This window comes from Cynocephalus volans, chromosome 2 (genome assembly GCF_027409185.1).
Source record: "Cynocephalus volans isolate mCynVol1 chromosome 2, mCynVol1.pri, whole genome shotgun sequence".
NCBI lineage: Eukaryota > Metazoa > Chordata > Mammalia > Dermoptera > Cynocephalidae > Cynocephalus > Cynocephalus volans.
This window is the reverse complement of record NC_084461.1, coordinates 33,243,021-33,263,527: the sequence shown is the minus strand read 5'-3', so window position 1 is coordinate 33,263,527 and position 20,507 is coordinate 33,243,021. Positions and strand designations below refer to the sequence as shown.

Here is a 20,507-nt window from a genome sequence, read left to right as displayed (position 1 = left end):
GTCTACCGTCAGTTGAGGAGTAGTGGGAGACATCCTTCCCAGAGCAGTCCCTTCGGTTTGGGAAGAGTTGGGAAGAAGGGAATACTTCCCCTGCTGGGAAGAACTGCTCAAAGGGCTTCACGAATAATTCCACTCCTGGAATGGCCTCCTGCCTGGCGACTTACATAACTGACATGTCGGACACAGGACCTGGTGAGCCACACAGCCATCCTGCCCCTAGTTAGAAATGTTCACTCCCATGAAGTGTCCTTTCTGAAAGCCCCATGCTCCATGGAATGGTACTTGGTATGTGACATTCCAAAGAGAAGCAGAGGGAGGCTCTTTCATTATGTCATAGGGTGTCTGGGCTAGAAGAGACCCTAAAGGCATTTAGGGACTAGTCACTCATTTTACAGATGGGGACACTGAGGCCTAGGGATCTGACGTGACTGGCTCAAAGCCACACAGAAACTTCACTTTTTGTCCCTCTTCACAGCTGTGCTGGGTGTGTACATATATTGTCCTGCTGCTAATAAAATAAGGATACAAGTCAGAAGAGAAAGGGAAAAAAAACCCTTCTGCTGTCTGACTGATAACCGATTGTAGCTCATCGAGGTGTTATGTTTTGAGACTAAAACGCAATTGTGTTCTGAAGGATTTTTGAAAGTAGATTTAAAAATGTTTTTAGCCTACTATTGGTTTGATTCTTTAACTTATAAGAAAATCACATTTACAGGATTATGTGCCACATAAACTTATAAGATCTGATCAAGGCTATTTTTGATTTCAGTACCTTCTTAGGTAAGACTAAAGTGAAACGATTGGTGTGGGAGACAAACTATACATATGGCCGCTGCAAAATCCTCCCTTGATTTTGGATGAATATTTTCCAATTCTATCAGAGTAGAGATGAAAAGGGAGATCCAGGGCTTACTGGGAGTATGAGCTATAATGAGATGGAAAACATTTTATAATGGTTTTCAAACACCTGGTGCTCAAGAACGCATTTCTTTATGTTAGTCTACATCTTGGTTTCACTGTCGATGGGCTTGTCAGTTTCACTGTCCTGGGCAATCAGCTGATAGGGTTTCCTCATTTCATTCTCTTCAATCACTGAGTTACCCATTTCAACATCTCGGTTCTTCAGTTCATGTCGTGACAAGTGCTCAACTATCCCGGCGCCGAGAGAGTCTCCCAGCACATTGGTGGTGGTTCGTAGGCGGTCCCTGCGGGCAGGGTGGGGAGGAAGGAAATATGAGACTCCTGGGAACACCACGAGATGGATATTATGAACTGGCTGGTGAGGTCTTTAGAAGCATCTCTTAAAATTCAGTTCAGTGTATACACCAACTGCATGATTACATGTAATAGACCACATAATGTTTATAATAGCAGCTATTACAAGTTATAAGGACATGCAGATGATTAATTTTCATTACCAGTCTGACTGTAGCTAGCATCCCAATAGTGAGGAATGAGCCTTCTGTTTCTTTTTTTATTTAAAATTTCTTTCTCTAGCTCACCTTCCTTTATACCAGCGGTTCTCAAAGTGTGATCCAGAGACCCCCCCAGGGGGTCCCTGAGGTTAAAACTATTCTAATAGCAATAGTAGGATGTTATTTGTCCCTTTCTCTCTCATTTTCTCATGAATGTGTAGTGGGGTTTTGCAAAGACTACACGACAGGATCTGTGATATCAGAACACATTGAATGCAGAAGCAGTTGGGAGACTCCAGCTGTCTTGTATTGAGGCAGACATTAGGAGACTTGCAAAATGTAAAATGGTGCCATTCTTTTCACTAATTTTTGGTTCAAAAATGCTCATTTTTCACAAAAAATGTCATTTATGTTAACATGTAATACATTTATTATGGTAACTTTTAAATAGGTTAAACATTTGTAAATTTTTCTAATATGATAAATATTGCTAGATATAACCCACATAGAGAAAATGCTTTTTCAGTCCTCAATAATTTTCAAGTGTAAAGATCAAAAACACTGACAACTGTTGCTTTATACTGTGAAAGTGCTCATGTTAATTGAGTGCTAACTGTGAGCCAGACAGAGGGCTGAATTGTTTCCATGTATCACCTCGTGTTATCCTCACAGTGCCACCAAGAGTTTGAGGACGTGAGCACCTCCACTGTATAAAGGTGGATCCTAGGGTGGCTGGGTAACCTGCCGAGTGTCACATGGACCGGGACACAAACACAGATCTAAGTGACTGAGGAACTCATGCCCCCTCCCCGCCTTGGGCTTCCTGCACACGGTGGAGCTCTTCCTTGCCATTAGTTCTAGTGAAGTCAACATATGCTGACTCAGCGCCTACTGCGTTCTTCTAGGCAGCCATTCTGGGCATCCCCGGTGAAAATTTTTCAAAAGTGGAAGGGAACTTGCAAGAGAAAAGGGAAGAGAGCAGAGGGCTGGGCCCTAGAGGTTGGCTCTGAGGTTGTGGAGGGCACATTTCTTGGGACTTTTCCCAGAGCCCCAAATCAATTTCACTTAATGATGCTAGTTCTCTTCCCACTGTCTGCACGGCCACTCCTTGCCCTGCTGGGCTCAGATGGGAACATGTGCACTGTGTCATGCCATTGGAATCGGAAGCACAAGGAGGAAGGGCCTGAGCCAGCATGTGGGGCCTGCAGTTCTATTCTAGCCGCTGTGGGGATGTGTTGTGCAATTCAGTAATGGTCTTGCTGATTTATGTTGGCTTCACAGACGGCAGGTTTCCCAATCCCTGAATGGCTTTATGGAGTGAGAACTGTAGTAGCCAGATGTGCCCCATGGGCTGACAGGAGAGCAAGAGCACATGGTGTCTGGGGCTTGGTCTCCAGATAAGGAACAGGGATCAGGCAATGAGGACCACTTAATGACAGGCCATGCTGCCCCTATTCATGAAGTTCTTTTGGCAGGCGGCCAGGCTGCCTGGCGCCCTAGGATGACAGAGCCAGGGCCCTGTGACAGTGAGCCTGAACGCAGCCTGAGCATACTCACAGGAACCAGTCCACTGCAATGATGAGTGTGATGTCGTCAGTGGGTAAGCCCACAGATGTCAGCACAATGACCATGGTGACCAAGCCCGCCTGAGGAATCCCAGCTGCCCCAATACTGGCAGCCGTGGCTGTGATGCTGTTAATAAAAGCACCAAAACAGAGAACATTTTTTACAAAGCTCCCCAACTGGAGGGTTTATGTACCCTGCAAAACACACAGTGCCAATATCTGACTAGCCATGTTAGCAGAAAAGGACGTGCTTCAGAAAAACGTGAGAATAAAAAAAAATCACCAAGCTAATAATCATACTAACTTATCATGTGCTTATTATGTGTCATCCGATATGGTATGCGTGGCTTATCTTATTTGATTCTCACTACAACCTTTATAAGGTTGATCCTATTATTACAGTCATTTTTAAATGAAGAAACTGGTGGCTATATATTGTTTTGTGTGTCCCTGAAAGTATTTTGTAAGTTCTAAAATGCTGTAGAGTTACCATGACAATTTGTTTCTAATAATTCCCCTATCCAAGTGGAGGTTTGTAAAGATGCTGAACTTGTATGGTTAATATGGTCAGAAAAAAGATCAGATGTGTTAATTCCAACACAAAATGATTTATGAGAAAAGTTCTGTAGCACTATAATATTGTAAATAACCCATCTGAGACTCAGTTTGTTAAAAATCTGTTTGCTAGGGTGATGTGAGAATGTATAAATATTTCATTAATAGTAAAGTATTACCTAGATATAAAGTGGTATTAATAAAGTAATAAGTCTGTGGCAGAAAGTGCTCATGGTTCCCCATACTGTTTCCTTTCTGTGGTACTAGAATTTTTAGCTGGTATATAGCCACCCGGAATGACACTACACTTCCCAGCCTCCCTTGTGCTTAAATTAAGTTCTGGCCAATGAGATTCAGGTGGAAGTGATGGAGTAACTTGCAGGCTATGCCATTTCTCCTCTTCCCCTGGACCACCTAGATAAGGGTGACACCCAGGAACTTTGGAACTATGAGCCTTGGCTCATGCAAAACCTACTGGCCTTGAGGGCTTTGTGGAGCAGAGCTTCTCTACATGAAACAGAATGGAAAGGAAAATTATTTTTCACTAGACCTATCAAATGTCATACTTAAAAAAAAAATTCTCCACAAAAATCAAATTCTCAACCTACTTGTCAGTGTGTGGTTTGTCATCTATCTTAAACTGCCTAAAAATTTACCCAAGAGAAAAAGTTAATCCAGTTTTTCAGGTGTACTTTTATTTTTCAATATTTGTCTATAAAATTTAATATTTTAATGTTTTTTAAAACTGAAGTATACTCTAACACTTTAAAAACCCAGAAATATCCATACTATGTATTTTGCAGACATTAAAAAAAATGAGCTAGATATATTTATAAATGGTATATTGATAAGTAAACCAATCAAGGGGCAAAGAATATGCATGGTATGATTCCACTAATTACAAAAAAGAAGTGTGTGCACATCTATGTACAGGAAAAGGTCTTTCCAAACCCAACATGAACAACATCACCTACAGAAAGATGTGGAGTGATATGGTGGCAGGTAAGTTCCACTTTTTACTTTATACACTTCTAAATTATTCAAATTTTGTTATTAATGAGTGTGTACATCTGTAATTAAAAAAAAACTAGTAAAAAATCTAAATATAAAAATAAAGCTATTTCCCCAGACCCCAACCTTCTGTTTATGTGTGATCCCCTTCCCAACCAGTTTCTCCACCCAACATGGATCACCCTCTCGTCTTTTAAAGTCATTCTTAAGAAAATGTTGTGTAGAACTCTTTCCTTGTACCTGATTGTAATAATCTGTCCAAAGTTCAGTTCAAAGTTATTAACTTGAGCAATGAAAATGGCAGCCAAAGCCTCATAGAGAGCGGTTCCATCCATGTTAATAGTGGCTCCTACGGGAAGCACGAATCTGGTGACACGTTTGTCCACACCATTGTTTTCTTCCAGGCACTTGAAGGTGATGGGTAGGGTGGCAGAACTGAGAACAGTAAAACAGGGCATGTCAGCTGAGGATCCCGTAGTTCCGACCATGTCTGTGTGTTTGGCTTTTTGGACAGACAGTTTCTTCCTCTTCCACGTCCTAACTTAAAGGGAACTAAGTCAGCACTTGTATAAACAGGACAGGGGATGGGAACAGTGTGGTCCCCTCACAGGGTCACTTGGCAGCTCTCCTGCTTCTGGGTTCCTCTGTGAGGCATCACTTGTGATGATTCCCCGTCACAACAGCCTGTGCCAAGTCACTCTGCCATTTCTCCCTCAGGCAAATGTCAACTGGAAGAGGGAGATGACAGTGGGCAGGAAAGGATAGTCGATTTCCATTTCGTCCCCCAAAGAATAGACAGCCAGCCATTCCCTGAACCCCAAATGGGTCTGCTCAGCATCAGACACGAAGAGAGGCCTGGTTCAAAGTCAAGTTTCTTACAGGAGTAAGCCCCACACACGTACATACCTGGAAGAGGTCCCCAGAGCTGTGACCAGCGCTTGCAGCAACCCTCCAATAAAAACCCAAGGGTTCTTCCGCGTTACCAGGAAGTAGAGAAGGGGCAGGACAATGACGGCGTGAATGAGCAAGCCAACAATGACCGTCACCGTGTACATGGCAAGCTGCCCCCCAATCACCCCCATGTCTTCCATCTCGACAATCTTCCCCGCGATCAGGAAGAGGATGCCCACAGGGGCGTACCTATGGGGAAGCAACACACGCACAGCTGGAAGTCTGCTTTCCAACAAGCTGCTCCACATACATCACCAAGTGATAAGGAAAAGGGAGAGAGTGTTGATTCCCAAACTTTTCTGGCCAGGATACTGTTAAGACTTGTAGAAGCTGTGAACTCTCTTTTCTTTTTTACATGTAAGTTTCCCCCTGTTGGCACAGAAGTAGGCTCTCCTCTCACTGAGAATTGCTCTAGGACACATTTTTTTTTTCTCTTAAACCTATGAAGAAAGGCAGGTCCCCACCTCTGTTTTCCTAGACAGCTCTCCTTTCGCCACACCTGGGTCACTTTTCTGGTTCTCAGATGCCACCCACTCCCACTGCCTCCTGCTGCCTTGCAAAGTGCTGTGAACTGCCACAATCTATCCTACCAATATCCAGACTTTTGAAAGCATTTTCCACAATAGAGCCTGATCCCTAAGTTAAAGCAGGAGGCACATGATGCTAGTGTTTTGGATTTGCAGTCAGTTCTCTTATTCGAGGACCACTTAAAAATTTTTTTCCTTATCTCCATACCGCTTATAAAATTATTTAGTATTATTCTTCAAATCAACTGTTTTACTTAAATAAGTTTACTTTAAGAGGAAATTTTTGTTTTAGGGCAAATGGAAAACTGGTACCATTTGCCATAAATAGAAGGAGACAATGAAATAAATTCAGAGCTATTACATTTTATAATGAACACGTATGTATAGCCACAATCAAGTTATAGGTGCTCTGATTAAGTAATTATTCCCCACAGGCTGCTATTGCATTTGTGAGCTTTTCCCTGCAGGCTCTGCGAGAATGAACAACTGAAACACAAAATGACCTGCACATATTGAAATAACACTGGCTGCTTAAAGGCCCATTGCCCAGCTTTCAACACCCTTCGTCTGACGTGTGCAATAAACTACAACCAAACTCACATTACCAAAAGCAGAGAAGCCAATCGCGCTTAAGGATAAGGGTGTGTTGAGAACTGTGGGGAAATTATTTCAAATTGAAAAATACAATGCTTCTTTCAAAATCCTTTAAAAACACAGGTCAGGAAGTCATAGGAGTACCTGTTTTCAGAAATGTAATAACTCAGTGTTGAATGTGCAGGTGCATGTACAGCTAGAAAAGCTCCATGTGAGGTTCATTCAGTGGCCTTGAATGGGCTTCTTTCATAAAAAAGGTGAAAGGTGGAGGCATTTCAATTATATGAAGATAAATGTCCACCTTCAGCCCTGCCAGAATTTCAAAGGGACTCCTGCAGAGACCACATTCTGATTCATCTTTGTGCCTAAGTCCATATTCATCTTGTACAAACTCCTGAAAAATAGATTTCTCTGGGCTTTGGTGACATTAAAGACAAAGGATATTTTGAATCATCTTGGTGACTGAGTGCTTTTCCTAGCAATGGATGCCTTTCTGCCTCATGTACCAAGGAGGAGACTGGATTAAAAATAAAGAATAAAAGAAGAGCAACTCCCACACGAGGCCTAAACCAATCAAAGGGTTCTGTCCCAATGGGGAGAGGTTACTTTCCAAGTTAAATGTTCTTTGGATTTAGTCTTTTCCTTTGCCTCCTGCTCTCAGCTTTATTAAAGGAAGTTTTGTTATAAATTGTGGCTTGGCGTTCTGTAATACTTCCCATGAGTCCTTCAGGTATTGCTGCAGAACTGCATTTACATTTCTTTTTTAGGGCTGAAACAGAGAGGAGACCTCAGTTTTTACAGTGGTCTAGGGGCCCCTGCCTTTGCTTTCCTTCTGCGGGGTATGCTCTTCTCCTGGCACTTTGTATGAACAGCTTCTTCTTATCATTCAGGTCTTACAAAAAAATGTCACCTCCTCAGAGGCCTTTCTGTATCATCCAAGGCAAATTTTGTGCCTTCTTGCCAGTCACCTGCTGTTTCATTTTATTTTATTTTTTCCATAGCACTTGTGACTAAAGCATATGGTTGATTTGTTTGTTTATTGTCTGTCTCCCTTAAAAGAATGTAAGATCCAGGACATCCTTGTATGTTTTCTTCATTGCTTTATCCACAGTGTCTAGCACCACAGGCGTGGCATATAGTCGACACTCAATAAATGTGTATTGAATGAATAACTAAATAGGTATAAAATGGAGGAATGAGGAATGGGATTCCATTAGCACCGGAGTAAAGGAGTTGATAGCTTTTGAAAACAAGGAAGCAAACTTATCAAGAGAGGCTTGCAAATAGGTTCAATGCCTCTACAGGCCTGGAAAATCATTGATTTTCTTTTGCTTACCAGAGTGAGATCATTGCAATTGGCCATCCTGCCTGGTGGCATCTTCCTGAGTACAGAACACATATTGATGGCACTAAGCATCTTGCATATAGCATGTATACAAATGGAAATACATACCACATTATCACTGCTACCAATCTCATGATGGCTTCATTAAGGGAATCAAAGAACTCTTTCAGGGCTTGCCCCTGCTCCTTCATGTTTCCAATCACAAAACCGAAGCACATGGAGAAGACCACTAGTCCCAGGGCATTGATCCCATTCACGGAACCTGCAACGGGGACCAGCTCCTCTGTGATTCGGGTGAGAGTCTCCATGGCCTCTGATACATTGTTGATCACAGCACCCACGAATGTTTCATTGGCCTGGATGGGCACTTTAAAGCTTCTCTTCTCATAGTTGGTTTTAAACTTAAAAATAAAAAGCACAACAGGATTCAAGGTGATTTCTTTTCCTTTATACTTTCCTATTTTCCAAATTTTCTATAATGATGAACATTACTTTGTATTCAGAGAGTAGTGGTATAGGAAATATCTACCATCTATCTATCCATCTACATAATCTGTGGCAAACCCCTACTACTTCCTTAACACAGACAGACAGACAGACACACATGCTCTCAAAAGATGTTGGAGTAAACACACACATGAGCTTCTGCTTTCTTCTGGAACCCTAATAAAATGATTGTAATGGGATTTTTAAAAAGCCTTGAACCCAAATATTCACAAAAGTCCTTTTATTTTCTATGGGGATCATGCTTGAGATCAAAGACAAATCACTTAACATCCTTTCTCTCATATTCCACAGCTGTAAAACAGGGATAACTGAGATGGTTCTACTTCCCAGGGTTGTTACAATGATGGAATTAAACAGCACATATGAAAATATCTTGAAAATTTTAAAGTACTATATTAATGTTGGCTAACGGTGCTCCATGACAAAACCCTTCAGGGATTAGACTTAGTTGGAGATTTTAGTAGATATTAAAAATTAAAAAAGAAAAACCAACAACCAGTTTTCAAGATGTTCCTGATATTATCAATTCTTAAGAATAGGTGCTTGATTAATAGTGCTGATGACATCTCACTTTCTCCAAGTCAATAGTGGCATTTCTCTTTTAACTCAAGAGACGGTCTTCTCCCCATAGCTTCTTCATACACGCCCCAGACGGGGACGCTAAGTACCTTACTGTGGCCATATGAAACAGTGAAGCCCATCCATCTGTGATCTTAATGAAAGTAGAGTTTCTGGCCAGGGTGGTGATGGCAGTAAAGCATCCGTGAGAGTGATGTATGGATGGTGACAGGATGTAGAGTCCAGGGGACGAGAGCACAGCTGTACATGAAGCGCTCTGCCGTTTCTTTACCGAGAGTAAACAGGGAGTTTTCATTGGGAAACCACTATTCCCAAACAAGGACATGGCCAGCTGTCAATACTGTGGACACACCTCTGAAAAATCAGTGGTGCTGCTGGTAATTTCAAGCAAGAAAGAAACTGGCCCCTGTCTGTCTCCTATCAGTCAACTCTCAGATCTCTTTATTCCATTAGGTGCTTACGCATTTTATGAATTATCCAGGGTACATTTTCAATTCTGGTCAGTCTTTCTTATGCCTCCAACTCTCTACCCTTAGACACAGTTCACAGCCTACACAGAAATTGCAACCTCATTTGCATTGGGGTCTAAGCCAAAGAGATCTGGGTAGGTACTTTTGCTTCCCCTTCAAAATCCTGTAAATGCAGTCCCAAACCGAATACAATAAATATGCACGAGTCAGCACTTTTCCCATCTGAAAGATCTGGAAATCAGCATTTTTGATATCACCCAGTGCCAGCTGACAGCCCCATGGTGTTGGGATTGGCTGGTTGGATTGAAAACCCTTATTATTTAAGCGTACTGTTGTTTTTGAATAAAGAAAGTTAGATTTTGACTTTTTAGGCTTTTCTTAAAAGAGAGAATTCTGTTTGAATTTTGTAATGTGTTCATATATTACCTATTAAAAATGGTCAATAAAATGTTTTAAAGGGGAAAAAAATAAAGAGGAACTTATACGGATAAAACCCGCTCCTCCATGAGGTCAGGATTTTGTTTTGTTTGTTTTATAGTTCCTAAGCAGAAAGGTTACCGAATTACAACAGGGGTGAATTGACACCATCTGGAGCAATGTTTGGGAACTATTATTTAACCCAGAATGTCTAACTATTTCCATTTTAGTATTTTGTGCAACAAAGCTTTTATATTCAAGTAAGGTTAGAATAAAGTTTACTGATTTTATTCCCTAACAGTAAAATGTATTTGCACCCACAACACAGAGAGCCAAGAGTTGCTTTGGTGTGATGCTGAAAGGAACGGGACCTCACGATAGCCTCTAGGCAGGTGTCTGCTGTATCATGCCAAATAGTCCTCTCTAGCAAGCAGAATGGAGTAGCAGAAAGAGGATAGAAGTCAACACAATGGATTTGAATTCTGGGTCTGCCATTTAGAACTTGGGTCTGTTACATAACGCATAATTAGAATCCACAAAGCCATTAGTAGACTTTTAAAAAACAGCCCATTGATTTTTAAGTCAAACCCTGAAACCTGAATAATCTCTCTAATCTTCTTTAAAGCAAATTGTAAATGTATTTTATTTGGAGTTTGCTGTTTGGTGGGCATGTGGCAAGTGGGGCAGTGAGAAGGAGGCTCCTGATTTGCTTTGTTAACGATAACAGAGACTCAATGACCTATCTGTATGTAAGACACACTATGCTCAGCAACTAATAAGCCTTCAATACAAGGTAAGAACCATGCCTTCCAAAAAAATTCCCCAGAAAACCCTAGTGCTTTCCTTCTGGTTGGCAAGAGAAGTGTTTCTTATTGCACAGAAATGGGGGGCTATAAAGGGGGTGTCCCCACTTAGTTTGGTATGCCAAAGAGGAATTTCAAAGGTGAATTACTGTCTGTAGGATATTTACCTGTTTAAAGCAGGCTTCCACCAGATTTGGAGGGAACATGTTTCTGTAAAGAAAATAATAGACACTTAAAAGACTTCCCAAATAATAAGTTTGCTCCTTAAATACTGTTTCATTGTGTCTAAGGTAAAGATTGCATTGAACCAAGCAGTAAATGGAAAAAAAGAAAGATTGTGGTGGATTTTATGACTTGACTTGAAATGGAACATATGGTTATTCCTGTGTCCCATGTAGTTCATATTTTTCAGGAAAGTTCTAAACTTAACTAATCTGTCCTCCTGTCAGCCAATGGGATTCTTCGTTTAGTCATTATATCATCAAAACTCTGCTTCTAGGAAGAGTCAAAGTGAGAATGGAAATGCCTTTTATCAACAGCATCTGGCTAAATGAGGCACCGTTCGATAGTGGCCATTTTGGTTATTGTAGCATGTATCTAGGAACCAAATGTTCTGAATCAAAAGTCATGGTTGGACTGTGGAATTTTGTTCTCCAAAAAGTCCTTCCAAAGGCCCTCTGGGGGATGGGACATTGGTACTGAATAGCTGGAGCATCTGAGGCCCTTTGGTGGCCAATGGAGAGATGGCCCACAAAATCTGAACGTGAGGCCCATGTGGCAGAGTTTGTCCCTTCCTTAGAGACCGTGTCAGAGCAGTGTATGAGTTCATAGAGGAAGGGAGGAGAGGGAACACTCTGCCTGAGGAGTCTCTAACCAGCTGTGTGACGTTGGCCCTGTCATGGCATCCATTTCTGTCTCAGCTGACTCATCTGTTAAAGAGGAGATTGGATTAAACTTCCCAGATAGAAGACTGTGGGAGAAGACATGATCTGGGTAGTTATCTCAAGCTCGAGATTCCAGCAGTTGTGTGCTATCAAAGTCATATTTTAAGGTTATAAACTCTTGTCTCTTTCTTCCTACTACCTAGACCATCCTGTTTCCTTTTCTTTCCCATCTATGTTCTATGGGTTTATTTTTATAAACCTTGATAGAAATGTGTGTTCAGGAGATTTCAGGATAGATGCTCAAGCCAAATGACTGGGTAGAAATGGGAGATTCATACACGAATGGTTGGGGCAAGGAGGGGCGGAAACACACAGAGCTCTGTTGGATCAACCAGACTGGGGATGACAAGATCCCAATCCTTCAAACAAGGAGAAGACATTATAGAGAAAGAGAATACAGTCATGTCCCACATAACGATGTTTTGGTCAACGACAGACCGCATATACAAAGGTGGCTGCAGCAATAGGCTGTACCATAGAGCCTAAGTGTGTAGCAGGCCGCACCATCTAGGTTTGTGTAACATCACACTCTATGATGTTCGCACAATGACAAAATCATCTGATGACACATTTCTTGTTGTTACGCGACACATGACTATATAATAAAATACTCCTAATCCAAACCACCTGAGGGTAAAAAGGTTCATGAAAAAATGATGAAAAGTCTCAGTTAATTGTATGAACTAAATGAAAACAGTTAGTGGCTTGTTACTTTCAGATTATTGTGATTAAATCCCTAAATAAGGTTTTCAAGAATAGGCTCCATGGGATTGAGTGGTACTTGCACATAGGTTGTGCTAAGTCACTCATGGTGGGAATCGAGAGGTGCTGCCAAAGAGAACCTCTGTTCCCCAAATCTCTCTTGAATTTCCCTGCCACAGCTCCATTCCTTGAGATGGCATGTGAAATCAATCCCTCGGAGGATGATGATGGGTGGGGAACCCTTCAGAGTAGGTATCTAGGACTGGCAAACCAGTAACTTTCCAAGTAAGTTGTAAAGATGGGAGGAAAGGGCTAGGTTTGGGGAGGACAGGCTGGGTGGGGCCGTACAATGGGGGAATCTAGAGGCCTGTGAGGGGATATCTTCCATTTGCCCTTCTAGATTAAACCTCCATTCTGCTCTGTGCCCTGGAATGGTGATCCCTATGGACCATAGCATGTGGGTTCTTCCTGTCTTCTGAGTGCAGCATGCAGGTTCTCTCGTCTAGTGGCATGACTGACAGATCACAAGGTAGAGGGACAAAGAAATCCATGTATGAATTTTCCCAGCTCTCTCTTTGACAGGTTTGGCAGCAGCTTCCTTTCTCCAATTAAAGCTATAGCTCCAACCCTGAGCCCCGTCTCCCATGGCTACCGCTATTTATAGTTTCCAGTAACAGCTCCCTTCCTTTGCCCCTCATAGCTAGGGGTGGTAACAAAATAGCTTCCTACTGTTGTTAGTCCTCTGGTGCCTCACCATCCTTTGCAGTTTCCCTTCCCTCTGCCTGTACCTTTGCAAACCTTCCTTAACGTTCCTTTTGTGTATGCGGTTTGCTTCTTGCCAGGACCTGACTGATACAAGGGCAGGTGTATAGAGAGAATGCAGGAAGGTGCCAGGATCAAACTTTGGCTCACTTAACAGTTCTGTGTAAAGCTGACTCTGTCACCAAGTCTGCTTCAGGTATTAGATAAGACTCATTTGTAATCAGTGTGTGGTTTGTACACAAAATAATGCTGAACAAGCCATCCTTTAATCTTTTATTCCTGATCTGTCAAATCCTTTCTTCACAAATAGTACAAATGGAAAACCTTGGGACAGGTATGACCAGATGACCTCTAAAGTCCCTTCTGGAACTAAATTGTTGTATATAATGGACAATGATACATACTGCAAGTTCTAAATTAAAAGAGTCCAATGAACAGGCCATACTTGAATAAAAACTAGCCTTAAAGAGCAGGACTTGAGAATAGTGTGTTAAAAATTAATATTCCAAAGTGAACTGCATAGTTGACCCTAACACGGGGCTCTCAAAATCTTCTTGCCTCTTTCATATGAGATCAGAAAAAGATTTGACCTTTATTTCAAGCCTGGAAAGGCTGGTTGTCAGACAGCTCTTCCAGGTTTTGATTAGCTCCCCAAAATAAGAAGGATTGGGTCGTCAAAATATACTCAAAGGGATGGGCTTGCAAGGACATACCTGATCAAGTCCAGGAAGGCATCTGCAGCTGTCACTCGTACAATATTGCCTTCTCTGTGCATGTTTTCTTTTGTGCCCTTTCCAGGATGGATGATGATGACAACAATTATGCCAATCACCACGGCAATGATGGTGGTAGTCATGTAATAGACCACAGCTCGCATTCCCATCTTCCCTGATGCCTTACTATCTAGGGCCGCCATTCCTGGTGAAGGCAAACAGAGGGAGATTTTCAGGAAGTCAGTCCAGGGAATTCTCCAGTGGGAGAAAATGGGAACAGCAATTCCTTCTATACTCCCCTACCCTCATCCCACCCAGCAATGGGACTTTGTACATGTTATTAGAATGTGGCCCCAAATTTAATCAGAGCATCACCAAAGGTGAAGGGAAAAAGCCTCAGAATGTCTAGGCATCAGCTGTGTCAGCAAACACGTGATCACCCGTTTTCTCCCCAATAATTGATTTCACATGGCCTAATATAAACTGCTCTCTAATGGTTTGAAAGCGCAGTCAAATTTTTTCCTAGGTTGTTACAGGTTGGGGAAGCAGGCAGTGAGTGTGTGTGTGTAGAAAGAAACACTTAAAATTTTTTTGGCAGGATAATCTAAGTTCAAGCACTGTTTCGATTCATGCAGGTTAACTGTCATTAAATTCTTTCCAAAGAATTATTTTATGTATGCATTTGGGAGTCTTTTTTGATATTTTTATGTAAAATTTAAACTATTAATCCGATCACCTGCTTATTTATCTTCAATTTGCATTTAAAGTAGACATTGGGTGATAAGACCAAAGTTCTCAAATAGTTTCTCTGCTGTTTCATGTCATCTCATCTAGTCAAAATTTTCTTTAAAAAAAGTTATTTTGGTGAGGTTCTTCAAATTCTTGCATGCTGACTTCCTCTATCTTGTCCCACAGGTCTGGAATACCCCATCTCATGTTAAAAATCCCTCTTCCCATCATTTTCAGGACGTCTTCAAAGTCTACTTCAGGCAAGGTGTCCTCCTAGGTAAGAAAGGGGGCATGACTTTCAAGGTTTCCCTATCAGCTCTAGCTAATGGAACACATGTCAATGCTTCTTGGGCTGGAAAACAATTGGAAATGACATAAAACTCTCAAAAGTTTAAATTATCTGTAATAATGTGGACTCTTCTGTTTCATTAGCTATTTCCTCACTTTTCCTCTCCCTTTATACCCCCAATCCCACTAAAATACTAAAATTCAATTATGGTATAATCCATTTATAGTTAACTGAACTATTTTCTCTACTATTTAAAATTGTGTTTCCAAAAATGAATTAAAAGTTTATACTGTATTTCATTGATGAATATCAGATTCTAATGGTGGCTTAATATTTAGGCAGTGGCCCTGTTCCCACAAACATGTTAGCAGTAAGGTAAAATATTGAAAAAATAGCATCCATGATTGCCAGGTAACTGGTTGGGTTTGCCCAAAAATCTTGACACAAAAGTAGGAATTTATGCCATGACCTTCAATTTATAATTTCATTTGCATTTGAATCCTATTGTTTATAATTTTCATAAAAAGCATTTACTTAGTATCTGATACGTTCTTATTTTCAACAACAACCTATCAGGCAGATTAAAAAACAACCAAGTAACTGCCTAAGGTCTGAGTTAGCAACAAGCAGAACGGAGTGGGAACTCACACTCAGATCTTATGTAACTAAGTCTGGTGCACTTTCTGTCCCTGAGAACACCAGCTGCAGCTCCCACAGGTCAGGAGGCCACTTTTGGCTTTGGTGCATGAACTTAGTCTCTTTTATCCTTGCCCACTTTCTGGAAACCCAGAGTTAAGTATCCATTTATTGGGATGGCTCCACTTCAACACTTCAACTACATTAAAAATGTTCTGTTCTCCCATCCCCCTCATTTTCATTCTCAGGTCTGAATCACATCTCAAAATATCTTGGCTTTCTTGAGCTCAAAATGATTTCTCTCGGAAGGGGCCCACTCTCTTTCCCATGGTCGCCTGAACTTGTCACCAGCGAAGGCTGCAATTCTTCCGGCTCTTTCCCTGTCGACCCAGTGAGTGGTGTAAGCACAATAGGCCGGATATCTGTGCTAGGGGATACCAGGCAGCGGTATTTTCTTCCTCCGAGATGCTTTCTTTCCCTCTTGCCTTCTATTCTGTGGTGCTGTTCCGTTCTCACGCCAACTCTTCTCTGACGCTTCTGCGCACTGTTCTTGACATAGAGCTATTCAGAGAGAGCGCTAAGTGGTCAAGGCAGAGCACTGGAAACCAAAGTGGCAAACAGAGGGTGAGGCTTAAATCTCCCCCCCACCATGGTGAGAGGGGTGGAGCAAGTTATCCCAGGACCCACAGCTACAGGGCTATCCACACTATGAAATAAAGCTTACAGGTTTAAAAAAAAAAATTTTTTTTAAAGATGAAAACCAATATGAAAGTATTTTCTCCATTTCTTCTAATTCTGAAATAGCTGAAGACAACCCTCAAGGCAATCGTTTAGCAAGGAGCACAGAAGGACAATCAACAGTCAAATGAGAGGCCTCACCCACCTCTGCATGTTTTCACCCTTTTCCTTTGAAAAAGAATAAAGTAAGAGCTGTATTGTTTCAGCCGAGAAAGGGGAATGGGGGATATTCATTAACCAACTCTCCACGTAGGTCCTTCCCCTAAAGTAAGTCCTATGTCCCACTCAGGGCTACTTCGCCCACCTCTGCTCCCAGTATTCCAGATTGTAAAACTAAAGAGACCACCAGGAATGGGGCCATACATTGTCATCAGGGCAACAGCAGGACTGAAGTGTACAATCTGTTTGTTACACACACAATGGACTTGGTACTGGTGGACCTGGGAAAACGGAGGAAGAACTCTGGAAGACAGAATCTCAAATGAGCAAGGTATCATTCTTCCTTTCCCTCATCTAGACTCTGTGACCATCTCCTTTCCCCGACATCATGAAATATGAGACACTGAACTTTACACCAGAGACTAAATACAAATGTTAGAGGCCTTGTCTGGGGCAAGGTTAAAGTACTAAATCACCTTGTAGAAAAGGGTACTTTGGCAGGAACTGCCCTAAATGTTTGGGAAGGAGAAAGTTTGCATTGAGCCTTGTCACTATAAAATACATGGGGGAAAATGGCATTGAGGCCATGGGGAGATAGAACGTCACTTAGGTATGTAGGTATGTGGGAGTGTGTTATAACAACCATCTAAATACATATTTGCAAAACACATTCCCGAGCAAGTAGTAAAGATAATGATCTTGACTGGCCTCTTTTTCTTCGTTTGATATGTGCTTAGCTAAATCAGCCCCATTCAAGACACCCTGACATCTTTATTATGAAAACAACCCGCCATCAGAATCAAGATCCTCTTGAAACCCAATTGAAGTCCTGTATTGTACTATTCCTACAAGCACCATGATGATTCTTCCAGTTACAGCATGTTTGTAAGTTTGCATGTTTTGTATATTTTGGGTTAACTTTTATGCTGGTCCCCTGACTCACTCACTAAATCCTATCTCTGACTGATGGTACATATTCATTTAATTCCGTGACGGTTGTATAATGCAGATATTGTTGATACTATTTTTTAGGCCAGAGAAGTTAAGTAACTTGCCCAGTATTGTACAGCTAGTAAATGGCAGTTACAGGATTCAAATCCACACCTCCAAGGGAGCATCCTTTCTGCTATACCTCTCTTCTTATGGACAAGCTTAAAGTCACCCACAATTCATTTGCTTGTTATCCATGCCAACTTTCTCGCATTTGAGCTCAATGTTGAAATGGGCCACCTGGCTTGAAGAAAATTCAACGAGGAAATGTGATTGTGGAAAAACTCCGTCCAATTCCTCAGCATTCCCTAAATCTACCTTAAGGCTGAGCTGAGCAACACTGGTCACCAGAAGAACTAACAAGAGAGCTGATACGTCAGTGCAAATTCTTCACCATTCCTAGACAAATAGCCCAGAGCATGTTACAATGAAGTGTGGAGGGCCATGGATACTTGCTGGCTGTGAGCACTTGGGTCCTATACACCTTTCAAGCAAGCAATCATTTCGACAAACCTATTATATGTCAAAGAGTTAAGCATCAAAAGGAGACTAAACAGGACACTTTCTAGAACATAAAAGACTAAGAGTTTTATTCAAATACCAGGGTATTAGGGGCAACAGTCTCTTGGAAGAGAGAGGAAAGGAAGAGAAGAAAATTTCTTGAAGCAAAGGTAATTATTATACCTCTTTATTTATAAAGACTGTCTTTTGGTAATCAGTTTAGCACAACAAATATACACCAAACTCATGGAATTTTTGGGGGGTGGGGTGAGGATGGAGTGTTTCATAAATATGTATGTGGAATTCTGTAAGTCTGTATTGTAAATTAGATTTCTTTTGGTAAGTATTTGGTATGACTTCTTGGATTAATAAAATATGTATTCAGCCAACTATTAAAGGACAGCATAAGGCCAGGTTCCCAAGGTTCTATCATTTGCATGGATTTTATTCCCCACGTGCTGAAAATCTCCGTCTTATACAGTAACATGTCACAGTACACTTCCCCCAACAATTCCTGTCTCTGGTTTTGAAACATGAAGTCTAAAGAAGCAGCCTCCTGTTTTTTTTTTTTTTTTTTTGTCTTTTTCGTGACCGGCACTCAGCCAGTGAGTGCACCGGCCATTCCTATATAGGATCCGAACCCGCGGCAGGAGTGTCGCTGCGCTCCCAGCGCCGCACTCTCCCGAGTGCACTGGGCTCGGCCCCAGCCTCCTGTTTTGAATTGCCTTCCCACTTATCCCCATGAAGTTTCATTATTCTTCCAGGGCCACTGGACCAGGTCCAGAAAGAACAGAAAAGGGTGACGGCAACTGCTGATTCAAGATTGTTTTGTGTCAGTTTTTGTTTTACTTTAGATGTACTCCCTCTACTTCTCCAACTCTCATCTAATGAAAGCCGCCTGTTCTCAACCTTCCTAGGATTTCAAGATGGGCAAACGTACAACAAGGAAATAAAAAATGAGCTCTAATATGTCCCATATTCATGGGAATATAAGGTGATGGCTTTCTAAATAAGAAAATTAAACTCTGAAAATACAATATACTTCGTACTTAGAGACTGAAAGTGGGATCCTGTGTCCCAAGCAGCTGCCCACTGCTGGAGCCAGGGCACACTGTCACTCTAGAGAGGACAGTAGGAAGAGAGCTGAGAAGCTTGGAGCAAAGGCAGTGGGGGCTGGGGAGGCAGCACGAAGCATGTCCCTGTACATCTTTGTCTCGAATTATATTAAGTTGTTCTGCACTAAAATGTTTTTTTTCTGGCTCCTTAATAGACCAAATTGTAAAAAGAACAAAAAAGTACTATGATTCTGTGGGTTCTGGAAGTGAAGGTAAATCTCTGAAAGTGAAGTTTCCAATTGTTGGCAAAGAGTGATTGTATCACAGTTTTGAATCAAAGTGAGTAAGCAGGTTATAGCTTCTGAACTTAACCTAAGAGGCAATATTCAAACTACTTGTGGCAAACCTCAGGCATTTTTTGAAGCACATTCTTTTAAAAAAGTTATTTACAACACAGTGATTAAGAGTTCAGGATCTCAAGTTCAGGACCTGGGTTCCACTTCTGGCTCTGGTACCATGTGGCCTCTCTAAGCCTCAGCATCCTTATCTACAGAATGTGAATAATAGAAGCTCCCTTATAGGGCATTAGAGGGGCCTCCATACAGAAAGCCCTTACTTAGCATGGTGCTTGGCACGCGGTAAGCATGCAACAAATGTTAGATCTGTTATTTTTACTCATGAAGCAGATAAATAATAAACTACTCATCAAACATTATTTTATCTCTCTAAGCCTCTATTTCATCTAGAAAAAAATACCTACATTGCAAGATTAGAGAAAGCATACATAAAGCCTGTACAAAGTAGACCCTTGATAAATGATAGTTATGATAATTCTGTTAAATTCTAGAAATTAAAATTCTCTAGTAGAATTTTAGTGCCAGGAGAGCAGGACCGTCTGTCTCATTCATTGCTGTAGCCTCTGTGCCTAGAACAGTGCCTGAATGTGGGAGGCACTCAATGATTATTTGTTGAGTAACAGTCATTTTTATTACTGTTACTGTTTTTATGCTATTTAGAGGCCACACACTTTCCCTGACACTTAGATTGGGATACAATATGAATTGTAAGTACTAAACTTGCTTTTGTTTAAAATACTCTGAAATTCTGACTCATCAGTTTTGGATGACTTCCCTCATTTAATCCAAAATAGTGAGGTTCATTCTATCTCGAACAATGGGAGAGAGACCTTGTGGAAAACAGTGACAGTGAAAATCCAGCATCACCTGGGGCTCCGTTTCTGAGGCTGGCAGGTCATTCACAGCAAGGTGTCCCCAGGCTGCTCAGGAAGACCAGAGGGCACGGTGACAAACCTCTACTACTCACCACCAGGGCCACTGCTCCCTCTTTCCCTTCCTTTGTCCTCTCTCTCCCACTCCTATATTATTTTCCCTCTTTGGCTACATTCTTGCAGATGACCCTACAGAAATAATAGTAATAGTAATAGTTCTGTCTGTCCATATATTAACAGAAGTATGAGTGAATAAATGAAAAAAAATAAATAGAGAAGGGAATGGAAGAGAGGGATGTGGTCTAAACAAGTGCTTTACTAT

General features: G+C 41.4%; 1 protein-coding gene across 4 annotated transcripts in view; it reads right to left on the bottom strand.

Moving 5' to 3' along the window:
* Nucleotides 1–1,000: 1,000 nt before the first annotated feature.
* The window catches only part of SLC1A3 (solute carrier family 1 member 3), a 72,833-nt gene continuing 53,326 nt past the window's right edge, over nucleotides 1,001–20,507 (bottom strand). For 2 of the 4 annotated variants that reach the window (XM_063086584.1, XM_063086586.1), the window contains 7 exons: nucleotides 13,861–14,065; nucleotides 10,907–10,949; nucleotides 8,072–8,364; nucleotides 5,453–5,686; nucleotides 4,787–4,981; nucleotides 2,973–3,107; nucleotides 1,001–1,205 (listed from right to left, as the gene is read on the bottom strand). In XM_063086584.1, the coding sequence (XP_062942654.1) occupies nucleotides 1,001–1,205; nucleotides 2,973–3,107; nucleotides 4,787–4,981; nucleotides 5,453–5,686; nucleotides 8,072–8,364; nucleotides 10,907–10,949; nucleotides 13,861–14,065 (1,310 nt within the window). The remainder of the gene's footprint in view (nucleotides 1,206–2,972; nucleotides 3,108–4,786; nucleotides 4,982–5,452; nucleotides 5,687–8,071; nucleotides 8,365–10,906; nucleotides 10,950–13,860; nucleotides 14,066–20,507) is intronic. The other 2 variants (XM_063086585.1, XM_063086587.1) reach the window with 2 other exon arrangements.